This window comes from Staurois parvus, unplaced genomic scaffold (genome assembly GCF_062004578.1).
Source record: "Staurois parvus isolate SC_StPar_1 unplaced genomic scaffold, SC_StPar_1.0 ptg000157l, whole genome shotgun sequence".
NCBI lineage: Eukaryota > Metazoa > Chordata > Amphibia > Anura > Ranidae > Staurois > Staurois parvus.
Genome location: NW_028317953.1, coordinates 20264 through 42906, shown reverse-complemented (window position 1 = coordinate 42906; position 22643 = coordinate 20264). Strand labels below are relative to the sequence as shown.

Genomic DNA, 22643 nt, shown 5'->3' with positions numbered 1-22643 from the left:
AATGTTGTTTGAATGAAATGAAGCTTTAGTGCAGAGAAGTATCTGTGTGTTACAAACTATGATACAGCATAGAAGTTAGAGGGTTGAAGATTAGAACCATAATTCTCATGAACATAAAAAGGGTATCTCAACAGCATAACTCTAAAACATGAGAATAGCCAATGTATAAATGTTAATGTTCCATGTTTCCCAATTCATGGCTGCTTAGGGCTGATTTCACACTGCTTCAAACGCAAAAACACAATAAAAATGCATGTGTTTTTGCCACATTTCCAGTGCATTTTCTGGGTGCTTATTGCCCAGCATGCACTGGTGAAACATGGACATGTGACTCAAAAACATACCAAAAACATAATAGGTGCATTTTTTTTGTATTTTCTATTCATTTCGATGGGGACCTGCGTTTTTGGGGCAGTTTTGAAAACCACACCAAAGATGCAGGAATTTACAAAACACACCCTCAGCGCAGTGCTGTGAAAAATTTCATAGGTTTTAAAAGGGGTTGTGTTTTTAGCACGATAAATATACAGCAAAAATGCATTAATGTGAAAGCATCCTAATTTATACATTTTATAGCCCATTTACTAACTCGCTGGAGTTGCACTAATTTTGTATGTTTTAAAGTAGTGACAAAAAGATCAGACAAATTTCTAGCATTCTCATACAAGCCCTCCATTTTGTTGCTTACCTTCCACAACACAATTAAACTGAGATTTACTTCACTGCACTTTTGTATCAACCTGACTGCTTCATCAGGGGTTGATTTTGTAGGACCATCTGTACTCGAATGCTGGTTTTTCTTATGCTGCAACAGGCAACTATGGAAAAAGAAGTCTGCACATGGAGTGGTTGAACTAATTATCTGCAAAACACAATTTCAACCAAAGTTTGTTTTACATTTTTTTGAAGGAAATCAGAAACAAGATATCAAAATAGTGAGAAAAACAGGTGGTTTGGTACTATTGACATTGCAGAGTACAGAGTAACTTGTGCTTACATTAACACTCGTACAAACGCTGAGCTTTAGCAGCGGACCCAGGGATGTTCGATTCCTATCGGCCAACGCCCGATACATGTAGTTCCGGGCATTGGGCAGATAGTTTTTTTCTACCTTTAGCCCTGCTGCAGGCAAGTAGTGGGCTCACCTGTCAGGTGGAAGCATTCAGGCGGAAGCGCTGCTACCTGATTGCTTCCACACAGTGCCAGCCTCGTGCCAGACACGTCCGCTTCACTCCCCTTCTTGTCCTTGACCCGGAAGTGACGTTATGATGTCACTTCCGGGTCCCCATTAAGAGGTTCCCGGCCATGAAAGCCATGAAAGAATGTAAAAAAATTTTTTTTAATTGTAAAAAATGAAAGTTACACCCAAGCACATACCATCTGCCCCTCAAAAAAATGGAGCCCCCCACATATATGCACGTACAAACGTAAAAGCACACGCTGGGGCGCCTACGCATGAAAATGTTGATTGCGATACATGTCACATATCGCCGCGCATGCCATAATGAGAGCAATAATCCTAGCACCAGACCTCCTCCATAACGCTAAACTGATGACCTATAAGGAGCTTTAAAAGTGTCAACCTACAGAAAATATAGGGTACTGAAGTTCGTCGCGATTTCACGAGCATGTGCAAATTTAAGGTTTGACAAGTTGGATATCTATTTACTTGGTGCCGCCTCTTCTTTCATATTTTACGAAAAAATAAGGTAATTTATTGCATTTTTTGTGCCCTAAAATTAACTTACTTGTATTTTTTACTGACATTTTGTGATATCATGTGACATAAAAAATTGGAACTACTATTATGTTCTCTAAGGTTTCTGATTTCAGAAAATATATAATGTTAGAGGGTTTTATGTAATCTTCAGGCCTAAAATATTTTTTTTTAACTTGGGCAAAAAATAAAAAAATGGCTCTGGCAGCGAAAGGGATGAAGGATAAGCCCTGACCCACCCTTTCCTGCGGAGCAGCCAATTGGTGCTCATTACACTGCAAGGTCTCTCCCCTCCCTGCTAGTCCCCGGGGGTGGGGGGTGGGTGCTGGAGAGAAGCAGGAAGGGGGGGGGGGGGGGGAGGAGATAAGCAGTGCTATGTTAAAAATATTAAACGTTTAAGTCACCATAAAGCCCCTTTTGTTTTTAAAAGCCCCAGACGGTCCTAATATCACCTCTAATTTAAATACAGTTTTGGTTAAAATGTATTTATTTCTTTTATCTGGACAAGTAGATCGTCATGAGGGACAAGTAGTTTTTTTTGGGGCACCGATTTAGTCCACGGACAAGTAGTTTTTTCAAAGTTTTCCACACCCCTGGGACCTTAATCTTGAAGCCACCTTAGCTTCTATATACCACCCAGATTTTAGTACCTAGTGCTCCACAATGGATCTTCTGGCCCCAACAAACCAAGCAATGAATATGTGCGGCCAGAGCGGTAAATGCTAATGAGGTGATTACAGTAATGAAGTGAGAGAAAAACTAGAAGGTGATTTAAACTATCAATGCCCATTAAAACATAGGGAGCATGGGGTGAGGTGAGATAAGAAAACTGAAAATCCTGTTTGTTCAGGAGCCTTCCATGGCTATTAGGCTTTTCCGGCACAGAAGATGGTACTTCAAAGCAGCCCCAGTACGGTATGGGGGGGGGGGGGGGGTCAGGAGGACACACTACAGGGGAGTCTGGAGAGTATGGAACTGGGGGTTCAGGAGGGCATGGTGCTGGAGGATACACTAATGGAGGGTCAGGAGGCCACACAGAGGGGTCAGGAGGTACAAGTGTTTCGCTAATGCAGAAAAGCTGAAGAAAGCTGCTGTGGTTCTGTTGTGCTGATCCCACTCGTTCTCTCTCAGCAAATGTTTGCACCCACAAGCATGCTCATTTGAATGAACTAGAGGAGGGTCAGTGAGGATCAGTGCACTGCACTCATTGGGAAGTTAACCCGAACTTGCTGATAGCGAATGCTAGGTGGCAGAGACATGCCCCACCCCGCACACATGAAAAGAGTGTGCTCTGGGGTGGGGGAATACCTCTGCCTATGCTTCCCGGTTTGAGAGCTCAGGTGACAAGAGCCTCTGCACTGTTCAGCAAATGGGGATGCAAGGGTAGGAGCACTTTCCGGTTGGCAGGACAGGGACTTGATCACGATCTACCTGTCTCTGCCCACAGTCAACAGGTAAATCGCAATCAACGGGTTGCCAACCCCAGTCCCGGAAGATTTAATCCCTGGTGGCCACAAGTGCTTTGTGACCCAATGGAAATTAGGGGGTCATGGAGATCTGGTGAGTTCTCACCAGATCTGAGAAGGTGAAGGAGTGGAGGTGAAGGATCATGCAGGGCATATAGCATGGAACACACTAACAGTGATTAGTGGATGAAGGAGGAGAGGGGGTAGCACTGCACTGAGCACTGGACACGTTCATGTATGCAGCATAAGACCCTACGTTGCATCAAGCGCAAACACTTTTATAAGAAAAGTTTAGGATTGCGATATATGGTCTGGTTTAAATATATTGCGCTCTATATATGTGTAGGTATAATTTTCACTGGAAGCCACTTAATTTCAGTAATCAGATGTCAGCCTGACAAATAATTTGAACTATTTACAGGTGAAATGTGCACCATGTACGAACCCCCCAAAAAACAGGATTTTACATTATTCTGCGACATCCCCTTTAAGGTCATAGAGCTAACCATACAAAAAAAAAAATCCCTTTTCAAACACAGATTGGCCACTTTTTTTGCAAACTGTTAACTGTATATTTTATAACAGAGGTAATGCATAATAATCATGCATGATATAGCCAAGGCAAGGACTACAATAAATCAACCATACCTGTTCACCTCCAAAAACAATGTCCCCAAACGTGTATCTGTCTGATTTCATGTCATCTAAAGTAATTGTACACAGGCAAAGAAAGCTGTTAACATTTATACAAGGTCAAAACAGTTACCAATTTGCATTAATTAAAAGTATTCAAGTAGATTTGTAATCTTTACCTAGGTAGGAGAATTTGCATCGAACAGCTTTGAAGCACATCTTGGCCCTTTCTCTACTGGTTAGTTTAGTATCTAAAAAGTAAATTAAAATATTGAATTGCTTTCCTTCACATACAAAACGTCATAGGGTTCACTTAGGCAATCTTTAAATCCAATCTATATTTATCCCAATCAAATCCTTTAGTTTAATTAGAACTATGAATATGCAGAGTAAACCTCCTCCTGTATTCCGCTGCACAGAGACAATTTAATGTGGTTTTGTATTAAAAAAAAAAAATATACAAATATATTTTTCCTTTTAACCTCCCTAGCAGTATGATTATGTCCATATTTCTGTGCTGAAAGCGGTACATTTTTTTGCATGGTAATATGTCATTTTTTATTGTAGGCTTGTAATTTTTAGGAATAACTCACTGAAATCTGTCCGAACAAGAGTCTAGTAAACATTCCGGATATCATAAAACTTGAAACACGAAATCATAAATTATAATTTAATAATCATAAAAAATAATAATAATATAATAATAAATTTAATTCAATAATATAATCAAACCAAAAACACTCATAATTGGAAATAAAGCGCCAAGTTTTCACATCACTGAGCAAAGTCGCAAAATCGTTTTCAGTGTCTGATGACGAATTTCCCCACAAATCATTATCACTCAATTCTGCAAGTGGTTCTGATTTACTATCGCTGTTCTCTAGCTGGTCTAAAACCGCTTTTGACCTAAAGGGCTGCTTTTTGGACGCCATGGACTTTTCTAAGTTTCCAGGCAGAAAGAACAGTCAAAATGCAGGCAGGGCACAGGACAAAGCATTAGGGACAAAATGTATGTGAAATAGTAATGTTTTACTATGTTATTTTAGTTTATTAGAAAATGTCATTTTTTAACATTTTTAAATTTGCCGCCGATTCCGGCCCCTGTACGTCCCGATGCTCGCAGGGACCGGAACACGGAAGCCGGATGCCGGCATCGGCCGGAGGAGATGGCCAGGGACACTGCAGGGGACGCATCACAGGAGCGAAGGACAAGGCAAGCGCTGCAGGGAATCCCTGAGCAACGCCGCATGGTAAGCCCGAGTGCAGCTCGGGGTTACCGCTTTTGGTACTGTAACTTTACCCCGAGCTACACTCGGGAATACCGCTAGGGAGGTTAAGTACATGAATCTCTACTTATTAATTAAAATTTACATTTCTCTTCTTGCAGCTTCCAGTTTCTCTGTCTGCTTATAACGATCAGAGAAATTATCAAACTCTCTTTATAGGAAGTACCTCGGACTACAACTCTACACCAGCACAAAGAAGGAGCTGCCACCCAATCAACTGTGGCCAGTGTATTCCCTGCCAAGTAGCTGTGCTTACACAAAGGGGTGGGGATGCTCTTGACATCATTGACCTAATATGCAGACATTGTCATATTAGTTCAATGACAATAACAGTTCTATTAGGTTTTGAAAATAATGTATGTATTACATTAACAAGTAAAGCAAAAGGGAGAATGTCAAGAAAACAACCAACCTTTCTCTGCAGTGGGATTTACAGACTTCTGCAGTTTCCAGTTCTTACTGCTGCTTGACACTTGAACTATATGAAATTCTTTTACACCCGCTTCACTCTAGAATTAAAATGGTAATTAATTAAGATAACCAAGAGCAAAACATACCTCCACATCTTGAGTACCTAGTCAGCACTGCAAATTGGCTTTGTGAATAACTACTTTCTTAGAGTCGCTATTTATTTAGGCAGAAGTAGGCAACCCTCCCTCTTCTCTCCATGTTTGGGCCAAGGTACAAGCTGTTCTAGGAATATGTGGTGATGTGTGGGGTAACAACCACAAATGTAAAGTGTAGCTTTATGGGTACACAGAGGATGATTTGAGATTACGGCACTCATTTACTAAAGTCAAATACACAATTCATTTTGCAAGTAAAGTTGCACTCTGCAAGGAAATTTTTCCCAGAGCTTAGTGAATGTGGTAAAGCTTCCCTTTACATATTATGCTTTTCTCTGACAAGTAGTGTTTGTTTGGAGCAAAGCATGTAAAGAAAGTGATTTTTATAAAACTGCTAGTGGCATCATCATGAAATACAGCAAGAAGAAGACCTTCCCCAAAATGTAATGTTTAATAAACACTGAACATTAATGTTGAAATGTGATCTCCCCAAACCTAAGGAGATGTTTCAGAATCTTGAGATTATGCAATCTCCAAACAGATTTGTTTTAGAAACTTGAAACAAAGCAGCAATAAAATCAAGTGTTTTCCACCAAAAAGGAAGGTCAATGTGTATAGCTGCTTACCGTGTTCATGTTCTCCACATCTACAAACACAAGCATATTTCCAGCTTTGCTTTCTTCATCTTCCAGTGCATTACTCCTAGAGACAGACGCCCGCACATTCAGTGACTTACTGGTACAGATAACCGCAGTATGCCTTAAGACACGATGTCTAAAAAACACAAACATAATAAATTAAATAAATTTCTATGACATTTGAAACCCCCCCTACATGGGACTACTAACACATAATTGATACAGCATGAATTCAAATAAATGATTCTGTGCATATCGAAAGTAAATTATGACCCCCTACTACTGAGTCTTTATACCACTGATCTTGTCTGAGAAAAAAAAGTTTATATTTAAAAGATTATCTAAAACAAAAAGCACAAATGTAATATATTGCAGCTTACAAATCCTTAAATATGGTGCCTGCAATGTTTTTTTTTTGATAATTTTTTCTTCCTTTATTTCCCCCTGGTGATCCTGCCAGTAAGTCTGTTATTTTTCAATCTCCTTTAACCACTTTACAACCGTGCTATAGCCGAATGATGGCTACAGCGTGGTTGTCCATTTCTGGGAGGGCGTCACATGACGTCCTACCAGAACGTGCCCCCAGCATTGTCAGTGATCGCTGATCACATGACTAGGTAAAGGCCAATCACAGTGGCCTTTTACCACGTTATCAGCTTTGTCCAATGACACAGTGGATCACAAAGTAAATACAGTTGACGATTAGCAGCAGCACTTTCCTCACGCTGTCACAGCACAAGGAAAGTACTGCCGATAACCGGCAAATGTCACAGAGGACATCTGCACTAATAATCAGGGCACTGATCAATGCACTGGTCATCAGTGCTGTCCAGTAGTGCCACCCACCAGTGCTGTCCAGTAGTGCCACCCACCAGTGCTGCCCAGCAGTTGCACCCATCAGTGCCGCCAGTCAGTGCTGTTAGTCAGTGCCCATCATTGTTGCACATCAGTGCAGCATCATCAGTGCCTCATCAATGCCCACCAGTGCAATCTTTTCAGTGCTGCCTATCTGTGCCACCTCATCAGTGCCCATCAGTGCTGCCTATCAGTGGCCTCATCAACGTACATCAGTGAAGGAGAAAAATTACCAGTTTGCTAAATTTTATATTTGAAACAAAGAAAAACTTTTTTTTTTTTTTGCTTTTTTTTGTTTATAATGCAAAAATAAACCCCCCAGCAGTGATTAAATACCATCAAAGAAAGTTCTGTTTGTGTTAAAAAATTATAAAAATTTCATATGGATACAATGTTGCATGACCGCATCATTCAAAGTGCAACAGCACTGAAAACTGAAAATTGGCCTGGGCACGAAGGGGGTAAAAGTGCCCGGTAGGCAAGTGGTTAATAAACCAAGCTGTCCAGAAAAAGTGACAGATGGTTGGGAAAACCCATTTAACATTAACAGAGGTGTTTAGAATGGTCAGATTTTATTTTATTTAAAATCTTTATCCCAAAAGGAATAAAAACAGTTGTTGTAACTGCTTAAAAGGTGCTAGCTAGTCTGGTTTTACTAGTCCATCAATATTGGCACAAAACCTTCAGGCTTCTGCTAGAAAGCTGAACATGAAGAGGAACTTCATAATTCAGCATGACAACGACCCAAAGCATACATCCAAACCAGCAAAGGAATGGCTTCACCAGAAGATGATTAAAGTTTTGGAATGTCCCAGCCAGAGCCTAGACCTTAATCCAATCGAAAATCTGTGCGGTGATCTAAAGAGGGTTGTGCACAAGCATGCCCTTGCAATCTGACAGATTTGGAGTGTTTTTGCAAGGAAGAGTGGGCAAATATTGCCAAGTCAACATGTGTCATGCTGATAGACTCATACCCAAAAATACTGAATGCTGGAATAAAATCAAAAGGTGCTTTAACAAAGTATTAGTTTAAGGGTGTGCACACTTATGCAACCATATTATTTTAGTTTTTTAATTTTACTTCCCTCCACCCAAAAGATTTCAGTTTGTTGTTCAATTGAGTTGTACAGTTTATAGGTTACACTAAACGTGGAAAAAATTCTGAAATGATTTATCTTTGTCTCATTTTTTTTACATCACAGAAACCTGACATTTTAACAGGAGTGTGTAGACTTTTCATAACCATTGTATATAATTTGCAAAGCAATGAGACTGACTTGGCAAAACAATGGATCATGCTTACTTTGCAGAGACATTTTTTGCTCAGCTTCCTTGATTCAAAAAAACAAGTAAAATTTAACTTTGCAAAGTGAACATGCTCTACTTTCTTTGCCAAGTCTGCCCCTTTGCGCGAGTAGAAACAAGAGCTGTCTGACTGTTTTCTTAAAAAAAACAGAGGAACTAATAAACTCCCTGCATTGTGGGGAAGTAGTGGACAGCGCAGTTCAGAGGTGTACAAAATTGCCCTCAAGCCTCCAAAATTTTCTGAAATTTACAGAACAGGTAAAGCTAGCCACACACGTGGCTGAACAGAGAAATCAATCGATTGCCCCATCCCTGCTAAACCACGTACATTAAAGTGGTTGTAAATGCTGAAGGTTTTTTACTTTCAAACATTCTATGCAGGAAGGTAAAAAAACCTTCTGTGTGCTCAATCCATCAATGTGTACGGAAGCCTCAGCTGTTCCTGGTCTCTCTCGTCATTGGCCGAGACACAAAAACAAGAGCCATTGGCTCCCATTGCTGTCAATTACAGCCAATGATGAGAGAGCAGGGAGGTTGTGTCTTAGAGCATGCACCAGTGCCTCCATAGCATCCATAGAAAGCGGCTTGCTATTGGAAGTACTGGTCAAGGAGGCGCAGCCAGGGTCGCCAATGGGGACCCAAGAAAAAGAGGATTGGGGCTGCTCTGTGCAAAACCATTGCACACAGACCAGGTAAGTATAAAATGTGTGTCAAAAAATCTGCCATACTGGTTACTGTATTCAGACAGCACCAGCACTTGTTTGAATATTTGACCAGTCACCACATCCGATACGATGCAATCATTGCCTGGCTGACAATTTTCCACCCAACTTTTGTTGCGACAGGTAATGCCAGCTCGGCCAACCATATTTTGCTTTTTGGCCAAGCAGCCTCAGCTTAAAGTTATACTCCTGGGTCATTCCAGGGTAGTGAAGCTGCATGTATCTGGATTCACTTTCAATGACTTATCTGGTCAGGAACTGGAAACCAGATGACAACTTGCAGCTTCCTGAGCCTTCTTGCAGGTATTCTGCTCTGTTCCAAATTCACTCAAGTTCTAGAATAACTATATTGGGGTTCACCAAGTCTAGGCATTTATTTCAGAGAAGTAATAAATATAAAACATGTCTAAGTTTCAAAATACATTAAGACACATGTACAGAAAAGCACTGTGTATATGTGGCAGATTTAACTGAATGTGATCACATAAAGTGAACATGTACTTACTTTACAAAAGTTACTGAGGTAGCAGGATCTGAAAGTAGCTTGATGAGGTTTACATAATAGATGCCCTGTGTATGGAGGTCTCTATACAAGGTATTTCAACGTGCATGCTGGTACCTGTTCTCAGTAATTGCAGATAGTTTAGCCTTTTTTAAGGAATGTTTTTTGAGGAACAAGTAGGGCTGATTACTGAGTAAATTTGAAACCTACCGCATTTTTGATTGTTTTTCTGTGCTTTCATAGTAGAACAAGAAATTTATTTCATGAACTCCTTCTTGATCAGGTCCTCTTAACCACAGCGGGAGCTGTACTGATGCACCAGGAGCTAAAACAGAGTCTGTAAGTGGAATTTCCACAACCTCCGGCTGTTTCCCATTACCAAAACCAAAGTCCACTGGAGTAACAGATGAGGTCAACACAGAGCACCCAGAGGTAGAATCTGTAACAACAGTTTTATAGGCACTGCAGTTCACTGATGCTGCAGGACTTAGTGGTGTCAGTGCTTCTGTATTGCTTCCAAATGTAAAGAACTCAGGCCTCTTGGATACAACCCTAAGCCCCGTCAGTGGGCACTTGCTCACATTCACAAATTCAACGTGCGCTTTTCTGATTTCTCCACACAGTAGCCCCGTAGGGAAATTGATAAAAAACACCTGTTGGGGGAAAAAATACTTGTAAATGCCAACATTAACCATTACAGTACCAATAAAGCAAATCTTCCACCTAAAGGGTAAGTTTTTTTTTTTCAGATGTGGATAGAATGGTGAGGGGTAGAACCAATGTCAGGTTTTTATTGTGGTTTGTGTCTCCATTAGGGTGATTCAACTTTCTCTATTTGTTCTTAAAACCAATGCCACCGGGAGCAAATGTGAGAGGAAATCCAAAATTTTGAGCTGTCACCCGAACAGGAATAGAAGTGAACTCTTTTAATGGAGACACTTGTTTCTATGACTACTACCAAATGGGATATCACTCACCTAGCAAATATCCTCACTTCCTGCTGAGTCTTCATGACAGGAAGTTAAGGCAAATCTCCATAATGAGACACACGGCAAAAAAAAAAAAAAATATATAGACATTGGTTTTAACGCTCTCCTACTTTATCCATAATGAACAAATGGTGTATATGTTCTGTAAAATCCTTTTCAAAAAGTACATTAACCGCTTCCCCCAAAGGGGCATACCCATTTTCAGTGGTTAGGATCGTGGTTACAGCTGCAACTGTTTTTTTTTTTTTTTTGGCGAACATCAGAGTGAGAGCAATAAATCTAGCACCAGACCGCCTGTTCCAATTCTAAACTGGTAACCCATAAAGGCTTTCAAAGTATTGCCTATGGAGATTTTTAGGTACTGTAGTTTGTCGCCATTCTGGGCATGTGCAATTTTAAAGCATGACATAGTTAGTCTGGCTGAAAAAAGACAAAAGTCCATCCAGTTCAACAAAAAAAAAAAAAAAAGTTATAACCTATACCCACAGTTGATCCAGAGGAGAGCAAAAAAAACCCCAGCAAAGCATGATCCAACTTGCTCCTGCAGGGGAAAAAAAATTCTTCCTGATCCCCAGAGAGGCAATCGGATATTCCCTGGATCAACTTTACCTATAAATGTTAGTATCCAGTTATTTTATGTGCATCTTGGAAAGAATCCAGGCCTTTTTTAAAGCAAACCACTTGGCTGGCCACAACCAACACTTGAGGGAGTCTATTCCACATTTTCACAGCTCTCACTGTGAAGAAACCTTTCCGTGTTTGGAGATTAAATTTCTTTTCCTCCAGAGGTAAAGAGTGCCTCCTTGTCCTCTGTGATGACCTCAGGGTGAATAACTCTACACCGAGTTCAATATATGAACCACTGATGTATTTATAGATGTTGATCATATCCCCCCTTAATCTCCTCTTCTCAAGAGAGAATAAATTCAGTTCCTCTAATCTTTCCTCATAGCTGAGCTCCTCCATGCCTCTTATCAGTTTGGTTGCCCTTCTCTGTACTTTCTCCAGTTCCCCAATGTTCTTTTTGTGAATTGGTGCCCAAAACTGAGCTGCATATTATTAGATATCTATTTACTCAGCGTAAAATTACCTTTTATATTTTACCAAATAATTGGGTATTATATTGTGTTTAAAAATCTGCATGTGAGTGAATGCAAGCACACACCTGCAGAAACACAATGATGGCTTGCTAAATACTGCTATATATTGTAAAGAAAATATATTCATTTTGAGGAATTTATTGTAATAAAAGGCAATTGTTACAAAAACATTAGTGGTATATCTAACAGGTTCAGCTAAGCTGCTACAGGATCTAGAAAGACAGGATAGGGCCTAAGATTCTACCAGTCTACCAGAAACCAACAACCTGGTGCCAAGTAGTACTGCAAAGCAAATGGAAAAAAAAACTGAATCCCACCCCATGCGTTCCAGTACATTTTTTCTGCATTCAAAACGCACAGAAAGTAGGTTACATGGATGTTAATGGCATAGTTCACACCAGTGCTTGCCGTTCCAGGGCATTCCGGTTCTAGAAAAAGAAAACTAGAACATGCTGCTTTTTTCTTTTACAGAACTGGACCGCAGTAAAAGGCATAAAAAACACACTGGAATGCATCAAAAATGCACCAGACCACAAATGACCCAAAAAAGGAGGGGGAAAAAAAGCATTTGGAACGTATCAAAAATGCTTTGGAATGCGTCAAAAACAAGCATTGAGAAACGCATCCAGACTGCGTCTGTATTGTGTGAACCGGTCCTTTAAATGTATCGGAGATCAAAACTTTTTTTTTTAGCTTTGGATAGAGTGGGAAAAAGCTGCAACCCCCCAGAAGTTTTTATTGCTATTTCCACTTCTGGAGGCAACTGTCTAAGGGAGAACTATTTTGTACAAAATGTACTCGCTTCCTGTTCCCTTTGCCTGTGCTAGCCTATTATTTACACTGTCCCCTGCTATCTTGTGAACTACAAAATACCTCACCCCTCCTGTGCATTACTAAAAAGAGGGGAAGAGGTGTTCTATAGTGCTGTCTTAGGGTTTACAACATTGCTCCTCCACAGATACAGTATGTAAAGTGAGTGTTGTCACTAAAGAACAGAAAGTGTGTTCTTAGCAGGACCACCAAGAGAAAAAAGGTAAAGACTGTAAAAAGAAAACTAATACAGGCAACACAACTAGGGACTACTAAGCTGTAATATATTACATTTTTGTTTTTTGGTTTAGCTATACTTTTACCACTATGCTCTGACGCTAAAATTTGAAACTCCAGTCAACTATACATATAAAACAAAATGTCATTTGGGTGGTTCTGAATAGTACATAGTGAAGTTGAAGGCCTACCCACATTTCGAGGCTGTAACAAGAGTGAGTAAGAACACTGGCTGCTGTGAAAGTGAGGAAGAAAATAAGGATTTCTTTACATTATAACCACAGAGACTAAACAAGCTGTAAATTATGAATATTCGCAGAATGGGAAGGGAGATCAGAATAACTGAGGCTCAGTTTTAAACTTAAAAGCATTTCTTTTGTAGCATGCGGTCCGGTGCGGGCAAACGCATTGCATTTGTGACCTGAAAGCTGAAAATTGGCCTGGGCAGGAAGGGGGTATAAGTGTCTGATAGGCAAGTGGTTAAAGTAAAAAAGGTATAGCTTTCTCACATAACCATTGTTACAATGTTTACATATTAGAATTAGCACTTCAGTTTACTTCCTTATGCAAATCTTCAAAAGGTTTGATTACACATTTTTTTGGAGTAGCTACTATGCTTCCCTGTGTGTCCTCAGATGAAAGAATATTTTTCACAACTGCAGAAAAATAACCAAGTTCTTATTCAGTTTATCTTTTGCAGATCACTGATTGAGAGAAGAGGTGAATCAGTGCTTCTTTCACTTCTAAGTACTAGACTCACCTCCAATAAAGGCATTTGTGGGACTATTATTGGATCTAAACGACGATCAGGCCCATACTGAATGGAGGTTTTCTCTTCCTTTGTACCATTTAAACGAGGGCCTTGAATTTCTAAGTCCTGTCGTCCTCTCACTGACATTCCGTTAGAAATAAATTTTCCTAAAAAAAAAAATAACACAATACGACACTTGATATACTGATATTCTACAGTCACACAACATCTTCTCCACCTCCTGTTGTTCTGCATAATGTTAATAATCAGTTTTGAGCTTTAACTTCTTGCCGACCAGCCACTGTAGAAATATGGTGGCAGGTCGGCACGGCTGGGCAAAACCACTTTTTAAAATGTGCGTTTGCAAAACAGGTAGGGGGCGCGCACGCGCGAATGCATGAAGGTAAAAAACCTTCAGCCTTTACAACCACTTTTTATTTACGCTTAAAATTAGTGTGGTTTCATCTTTATTGCCTTACTTTCAAAATAATAGTACAAGATAGTAGTGGGGTACTGGTAAAAGGTGTCATTCAAATAATACCCACATGTGAAGAGGTGATCACATTAGACAGTTTAAAAAAAACTTGCTAAAAGAAAAAATGTCAAATCCAAGAAAGAATGGTCCAGATTTAGGCATCATCACTAACCACAAAACTAATATCCTAATTCTAGGACAAAATATATTAGGAAACAATATGCTCACCAGCCGGTACACTGTTCAGAGGGTTAACGCCATCCAAGTTCGTACTTTGAATGGTGCTCAGATTGTAAACAATCCCAAGAATATGCAGCTCCCCAGTTTGAAGAGGAAACAATTTTAATCGAGCCTATGGAGGCAAACAATTCCAATAAGTAAATGATTAAACATGTAACCAATGCATACATGGTTAAAATTTGTATTACCCATTTAATTTCTAATACATTTGTTTGCTATACATGCTAAATTCACCAATCAATAACAGACTCACGATTTTAGTTTCTTCATTGTTGATTAAAAATTCACTTATCTCTTCTGTGCCAATTACATCACTGAAAGGTTTTCCCTAAAAGACAAAGAAAATTTGAGCATAGGAAGGAATGACCTGAACGCCCACCAAAAGGCCATTGCATGCTAGTCATGCTAATGTAAGGCTATCAATGTGAACACAGCAACTATACTGGGGTAACACGATGACAGTTTCCTTTCAGCACAGCTTTGCGGATTATGAAATCTTGCCACTTAGAGCTAACAAATTGCATCCATTAGTGCCTTGGAAACCAATGAATGTTTTGGATGTAGGACTTTTTTAAAACCAGAACTCCTGTTTTTCAGAATTTCATCCCTGAATGCACAGGGCCCTAAATGTTTCTTTGACAGGTTGCCTGCAGTGGGGCAGGAGTCTGAACCCATCCCTCCCTGACGTATTAAACCATCCAGATGAACACATTGTTGCTGGAAGGCCCTGTGTTAAAAGGGCCTAACAAATTTGAAATTCTAACATGTATTCCTGTATGAGCTTAAAGCATTACTACACTGCATCTGAGCACCACAAACCAAAAACCGCTAGTTAATTGATTTTTAATATTCAAAGCAAAACTCATCCATCCATCTATATCTCCATGCTTTATTTTGCTGAGAAATCACTTTGAAAACACCCCTTGCATTTCTGGCCATGGCCATCTTGAGTAAGGGCAGAAGATTCATGTACTTCCTGGAATCCATCTGCCCTCATCTCAGGCATGCAGGTACGAGGGTGTGCTTAGCTGAGAAAGCCTCCTTCCAGAAGACTCCTAGGATGTATGACAATTTCCCTAGGCATGGAAACCGGGAAATAACAGAAGAAATGGTTAAAAAAAAAATTTTTTTAAAACAAGTAAATATAATCTACTTTCCTATCTATTTATTATTGCTAGCAGCAAAATGATTAAAGGATAAGTTCAGCTTTTAGCAAAAAATAATAAAAGCACATTTTTTTTGTAGGCAAAAAAATGTTCATTTACTATTTTTTGTTTTAGGAGCCCTTAAAGCATTGCATTAGTGATCAGCAGATTGCTGGTGCCAGGCAGGACGTCTGCAGAACTGTTCATGTATCTATGTGCTTTATACCTTGTATGGGCAAGCAGATACACTCAAGAATCAATGTACTACCACAGCACTCAACAACACCATGGTAGTTAATTGAGAATTGCAAGACAGCAGCCGGCGTCCAGTGATTGCCGAGCATCCCCGACAGGGAGAACAGTTTGTAAACAAAACAATTCTCCTCCCTGTCAGCTCGTGCACACTGCTTTGGATGGCTGTGCACAACACAGCCATGCAAAGCGGTGTGATTACAGTGAAACACAAACACAGGGCCACATAGTAAAACATACGCAGCACGCAGCTAACCCTTTGATCTCCCCTCATGTTAACCCCTTTCTGCCCAGTGCTTTTTTTTTTTGTTTTAGCACTGATCACTGTAATGGTGTCACTGGGGATGTCAGTGACACCAAGTCAGTTCCCCCCAGTGTCATTATGCCTGCCGCAGTCCCGCTATAAGTAGCTGATCGCCGCTATTACTAGTAAAAATATTTAAAAAAAAAAATTCCATTATCTATACGGCCATTTGTAAACGCTATAACTTTTATGTAAACCAATTAATTTACACGTATTGGGATATTTTTTTTGTAGCAAAGACATGTAGAAGAATATATTTGGGCCTAAAATGACAAAATTTGACTTTTTTAAAATTGTTTTACTGGACATGTTTAATAGCAAAAAGTCAAAAATATTGTTTTTTTTCTCTCAAAATTGTCGGGTTTTTTTCTATAGCGTGAAAAAAAAAAAACCACACAGGCAATGAAATACCACCGAAAGAAAGCTCTAATCGTGGGGGAAAAAACGTCAATTTCATTTGGGTGCTCAGGAGGGCAAGTGGTTAAAATTTCCAATAACTAAACTATGACATTTATAACCCAATGTAACTGGTAATACCTTTGATAGCAAATCTTTGTCATTGCTGATTGCCTCCTTGAGTTCCTCATTTTTATGACTAAAGTCTTTTGGCTGAAATTTCCACAGGAGAGATAAATCAGTCAATAAAAGGGGAACCTTCAGAGGGTTCTTAAAAGACACTTCCACAGTTATTGGCTCTGTTAAGAAAGAAGCAAGTAAGTCACCTGAGAAGAGAAACTAAATATCATATATTGTCCCCACTACAGCTTAAACTCCAACCCCAAAAATAATATCTCTATATAAACTGTTGTAGACTCCTGGAAACATTTTATACTGTAAATCATGTCTTTCTTTTTTTTTTCCTAAGGGCGTAACATACAGTACCTCACAGACATGAGTACACCCCTCACATTTTTGTAAATATATTATATCTGTTCATGTGACAACACTGAAGAAATGACACTTTGCTACAATGTAGTGAGTGTACAGCTTGTATAACAGTGTAAATTTGCTTTCCTTTCAAAATAACTCAACACACAGCCATTAATGTCTAAACCGCTGGCAACAAAAGTGAGTACACCCCTAAGTGAAAATGTCCAAATTGGGCCCAAAGTGTCAATATTTTCTGTGGCCACCATTATCTTCCAGCACTGTCTTAACCCTCTTGAGCATGGAGTTCACCAGAGGTTCACAAGTTGCCACTGGAGTCCTCTTCCACTTCTCCATGATAACATCACGGTGGATGGTAGATGTTAGAGACCTTGCACTCCTCCACCTTCCGTTTGAGGATGCCCCACAGATGCCCAATAAGGTTTAGGTCTTGAAACATGCTTGGCCAGTCCATCACTTTTACCCTCAGCTTCTTTAGCAAGGCAGTGGTTGTCTTGGAGATGTGTTTGGGGTCGTTATGTTGGAATACTGCTCTGCGGCCCAGTCTCCGAAGGGAGAGGATTATGCTCTGCTTTAGTATGTCACAGTACATGTTGGCATTCATGGTTCCCTCAATGAACTGTAGCTCCCCAGTGCCGGCAGCACTCGTGCAACCCCAGACCATGACACTCCCTCCACCATGCTTGACTGTAGGCAAGATAAACTTGTCTTTGTACTCCTCACCTGGTTGCCGCCACACACGCTTGACACCATCTGAACCAAAATCGGTTTATTTTGGTCTCATCAGACCACAGGACATGGTTCCAGTAATCCATGTCCTTATTCTGCTTGTCTGCAGCAAACTGTTTGCAGGCTTTCTTGTGCATCATCTTTAGAAGAGGCTTCCTTCTGGGACGACAGCCATGCACACAAATTCAATGCAGTGTTTGCCATATGGTTTGAGCACTGACAGGCTGACCCCCCAACCCCCACCCCTTCAACCTCTGCAGCAATGCCGGCAGCACTTATACGTCTATTTCCCAAAGACAACCTTTGGGCATAACGCGAAGCATGTGCACTCAACTTCTTTGGTCAACTATGGCGAGGCCTGTTCTGAGTGGAACCTGTCCTGTTAAACCGCTGTACGGTCTTGGCCACCATGCTGCAGCTCAGTTTCAGGGTCTTGGCAATCTTCTTATAGCCTAGGTCATCTTTATGTAGAGCAACAATTTGTTTTTTCAGATGCTAAGAGAGTTCATAGCCATGAGGTGCCATGTTGAGCTTCTAGTGACCAGTATGAGAATGACAGCAATAACACCAAATTTAACACACCTGCTCCCCATTCACACACAAATTTACACTGTAGCAAAGTGTCATTTCTTGAGTGTTGTCACATGAAAAGATATAATAAAACATTTTTCAAAAATGTGAGGGGTGTACTCACTTCTGTAAGATACTGTATATACAAATCCCTAAATGTAGTATTGGCACTGAAATCTTTATATCAAAACTGACCAAGCATGTAGTTAGTAATTAAGGTGATTTATAAGAGAATTCAGTAAGAGATGAAAATGCCTTTACTGCATAGAACCTCTCCATAAAGCAGAAAATGAAGAGGTCTCAGTCACGTTGCTTTTAAAAACCAACAAGACTTACATGCCATACTGGTGGGAACCTGCAAAAAAAAGGCACCTACAGAGAATGCCCACTTATCCTACAAAGCCCCATAAAAGAATACTTTAAAGGAAAAATATGGCCAAAGCTATTTTGGCTATTCCTCTCCTTTAGATCACAGGAGTGCAGTTTGTTTTGCACTCCTGTGACTCAGCCGACAGTGGACTAACTGCTGTCGGCCTGTCCAGGCTCAGTAAAGATCCACGCAGATGCCTGGACAAAAACCTGGATCAGCCTATCAACAATCCACCGAGAACCTCAACCAACCACTCCACAGCCCATCACTCCAGTGAGTGCTGGAGGGGCAGAGCAGAGAGCTAGAGACTGACAGAGTCACAGTTCTCTGCTCAGAGCAGAGGGAAGAACCAAGCAATCAGCAGTGTTTGATTGCTCAGTTCTCACTGCAGAGCCGGTGGGGGGACACATTCAGCATCAGATTGATACTGGACCCACCTAGTTGAGTATAAATGTCTGTTTTTTGTATGTCCATACTTCTCTTATAAAGCTGGCCACAAATATAAGCGGACTATACAATTTTCCAACTGCAATATAGTACATGGGTCTACCTGATTGGAAAACAATTAACCAGATTGTGCAAGTGAACCCTTACATTGCATAGTTGTTGGTATATCAAAAGGAGAGTGTACAGAAAATACAATATGACTGCAGCATTAGTAGCAAACTAAAAAAAAAAAAAAGCTTCATAATAAGTCTCAAGTTACCTTGTACAACAGCCAAAGGGAATTTGGAGTTTTCTGAATTGCTACTTAAACAATACTGTGTTGGTTGGAAGTTGAGTGGGAGGACACCTCTATTGATGACCGCTACCACTTGTTCCTCTAGCTCCTTCCATTGCTGTGAGGTCTCGCTGTCATATTCTTGGTCAAGACTCACATGAGTGGCAGCTTGTTTTTCACCTATGAACAATACAAATATCAACCAAAAGCACATTTACCAAACCTTAAATTACACCAGTTTCTATTATCCTTTGCATTTCCTCAGTGGTGGTTATAAAGGGCTTCAAACTGTAGCAATTGAATATCCAATCATGTGCAGATGAAATTAACTTGTACTTATACTTATCACATGAATGGATAACTGAAGCAAATTGCAACTTCTTTAGTAAATGAGTTTCATTAGGATACAGCAATACAATGAACAATGCCAATTAACCACTTGCCTACTGGGCACTTATACCCCCTTTCTGCCCAGGCCAATTTTTAGCTTTCAGTGCTGTCGCACTTTTAATGACAATTGCGCGGTCATGCAACATTGTACCCATATGAAGTTTTTATACATTTTTTTCACACAAATAGAGCTTTCTTTTTGGTGGTATTTAATCACCACTGGGTGTTTTATTTTTTGCACTATAAACAAAAAAAAAAGAGCAAAAAAAAAAAGTTTGTTTCTATTACAAAATTTTGCAACAAGGTAAATTTTTCTCCTTCACTGATGTGCGTTGATGAGGCTGCACTGATAGGCAGCACTGATCGGTGACATTGACGGGCGGTGCTGACTGATGGCACTGATCATCAGTGCCGATCTGCTCTGTGACAGCTCCCGATTATTGGCAGTACCTTCCTCACACTGACAGCGTGAGGAAAGTGCTGCTGATAACCGGCAGCTATATTTACTCGGTGATCTACTGTGTCATTGGACATAGCTGATCACGTGGTAAAAGACAGCTGTGAGTCGCCTTTTACCTCATCACGTGATTAGCTTTGTCCATAAGACAGCGATTAGAGAGATCGTCAGGGGCGCGTGGGAGGGTGCGTTCTGAGAGGACGTGATATGACGCCCTCCCAGAACTGGGTGACCGCGCTGTAGCCGTCATTCAGCTATAGCACAGTTACAAAGTGGTTAAAGCACCTGTCACTAAATAAAATGGTTAGCCTACAGTCATGTTTACACATTGTGTTTGCTCTGCTTCAAAAATTATACCCCATACCGCTTTAGTGGTGCTTCAAAGTCTCATGAATAGTCTATGACAAATCTTCAGTAAAGCTTCAAAAAAACCACCACAGCATCAAAAGCACATCAAAAAAGCATGTTGAAGCGGTAGGCACTTTAACAGGTGTTGAAGTTGAAGCAAGTTAAACGAGCCCTAAGCCTTTAAGTACAGTTCCCCATGCATCAGGTATTTATTACAAATATTTTGCAATTTAGACAGCACTATACGTACTGCACACACACATCAGTCCCTGCCCTCAAGGAGCATACAATCTAAGGTCCCTATCTCACATGCACACACATACTAGGGCCAATTTAGACATGTGCCAATTAATCTACCAGCATGTCTGTGGAGTGTGGGAGAATAGTGTTCTGACCTGGATTCAAACTGGGGACCCTAGTGCTGCAAGGCAGAAGTGCTAGCCACAAAGCCTATACTAATTTTTTAGAGATACAATTTCTACATATGCTTAAAAGTGGGCCATGATGCTTAAGCCCATGAGTACAAATGTGGCAGTGACAGGTGGCAGTTTTCACACTCATACCCACAAGAGCACTCAACAGGTCTTGTTGTGGGGATTTCTAGCAATGAGAGCAGCAGTGGTCACTAATAACAGGACATTAAAATCCCCCACTGCAGTTGAATAAATCTGAAAAAACTGACGGTTGGGGGACTCAAGGACTGCATTTGAGAAACCCTGCCAAAAGTAAAATGACCGTCTGTACAAACTCTCTGAATAAACTGTGATAATAATAAAGATAAATATGTGACTGGGGAGAAATCAACTATCCAATACACCCCCTTAATTTTTAACCAGCAATTCCATGGGAAAAAATATGGGAAACAACAAGTAGAACTAGTTATAGTTTGATCAAAAACAATCCCTTCTGGGTGACAAATGTACATTGTAAGGATATTAACACTTTGTAGTAGATTCCCACCCATTTTTGTTCTTAGGAAACGGCTGTATGTTCTATTATCTCCTTAGAAGTCTAGTTCCTGAATGGGTGCGTCTATTCTCTAATCAGCTTAAAGCACTTGCAATCTTCTAATGAGAAAACTTGCATGTGTCTACATTCAAAGAAATTAACCCATAGGGAGTATCTCACCAAAAATATAATTCCTATGGCAGAGGATGCCTAAAATAGGGCATCTTGGTGCAGACTACTGAGAAAATCAGTGAGCCAATCAAACAAGCAGGAAATTATATTTCTGGGGAAGGTCTGTACACCAACTGTGTATAAAAGGCCTTCAAATTGTCATACTGCATTGACTTTACATTGCTCTGGCTGTACTAACACGGAGCGTGCAGCGCTCCCCCCCTCAGAACTGCTGTGTCCAGCGGACACAGCAGAATGAAGATCCCGGTGAACGGGACTCTGCGAGCACATGATCACTATGGAAGCAAAGCTGTTATGAATCAATCTCATTCATAACAGCTCTGCTTCTCTTCCTAGTGAGCTGTGATTGGCCCACAGTTGTCACATGATACATGGGGCCAATCACAACACCCTGTACCATGTGACCAACTCCAGCCAATCACAGATCACTATCCTGAGCTGTCAAAACTTAATGAGTTAGGTTCACGACAGCAAGCTTTGCATTGCAGGAGAAATGATCTTTATTTCTCCTACAAAGCAAAATGTAAAAAAAAATAAATAAAAATAAAAAAAATCCCTTATCACCCCCCCACTACTTGCCAACCGCTTTCTGGGCAAGCAGCAGATCTTGGCAAAGCGACATAATGTTTCGTCGCTTCCTATTTTGGGGTGTGATCGCACCTGCACCCCCCACTGCTGCTTCCCCCCCACCTGTCGGTCCAGGGAGAGAAGTGGAAACACTGCACATTCTCCCCCCCCCCCCCCCTTTCACAGATTTCTTGGGCTCTCCTGTCCCACAAGGGAATCCGAGAATGCAGCCAGCAATTCCGCTGGCTGACCATAGAGCTGATCAGAGACCAGAATAGCTCCAATCATCTCTATAGTCTAAGAGACCGGAAGTTACGAGCATTTAATCAAATTCAGTTTCGCAGGATATAAACAGCGCCATTTGTAAACTGGGAAAGCATCTGATCACACCGATCTTGGTGAGATTAGATAATGTAAGGGCAGAGGAGATATCTAGAGTCTGACAGACCCCAGATTTCTCAAACCAAGAA

General features: G+C 40.5%; 1 protein-coding gene across 1 annotated transcript in view; it reads right to left on the bottom strand.

Moving 5' to 3' along the window:
- Nucleotides 1-22643, bottom strand: part of TRAPPC8 (trafficking protein particle complex subunit 8) — a 53596-nt gene that overhangs the window by 11054 nt on the left and 19899 nt on the right. Inside the window, exons 5-15 of the mRNA XM_089675693.1 lie at nucleotides 19257-19451; nucleotides 16531-16688; nucleotides 14546-14620; nucleotides 14281-14404; nucleotides 13587-13744; nucleotides 9901-10343; nucleotides 6295-6442; nucleotides 5515-5611; nucleotides 3996-4067; nucleotides 3832-3887; nucleotides 689-862 (exon numbers count right to left, since the gene is read on the bottom strand). Coding sequence (XP_089531819.1) covers nucleotides 689-862; nucleotides 3832-3887; nucleotides 3996-4067; nucleotides 5515-5611; nucleotides 6295-6442; nucleotides 9901-10343; nucleotides 13587-13744; nucleotides 14281-14404; nucleotides 14546-14620; nucleotides 16531-16688; nucleotides 19257-19451 — 1700 coding nt within the window. The remainder of the gene's footprint in view (nucleotides 1-688; nucleotides 863-3831; nucleotides 3888-3995; nucleotides 4068-5514; nucleotides 5612-6294; nucleotides 6443-9900; nucleotides 10344-13586; nucleotides 13745-14280; nucleotides 14405-14545; nucleotides 14621-16530; nucleotides 16689-19256; nucleotides 19452-22643) is intronic.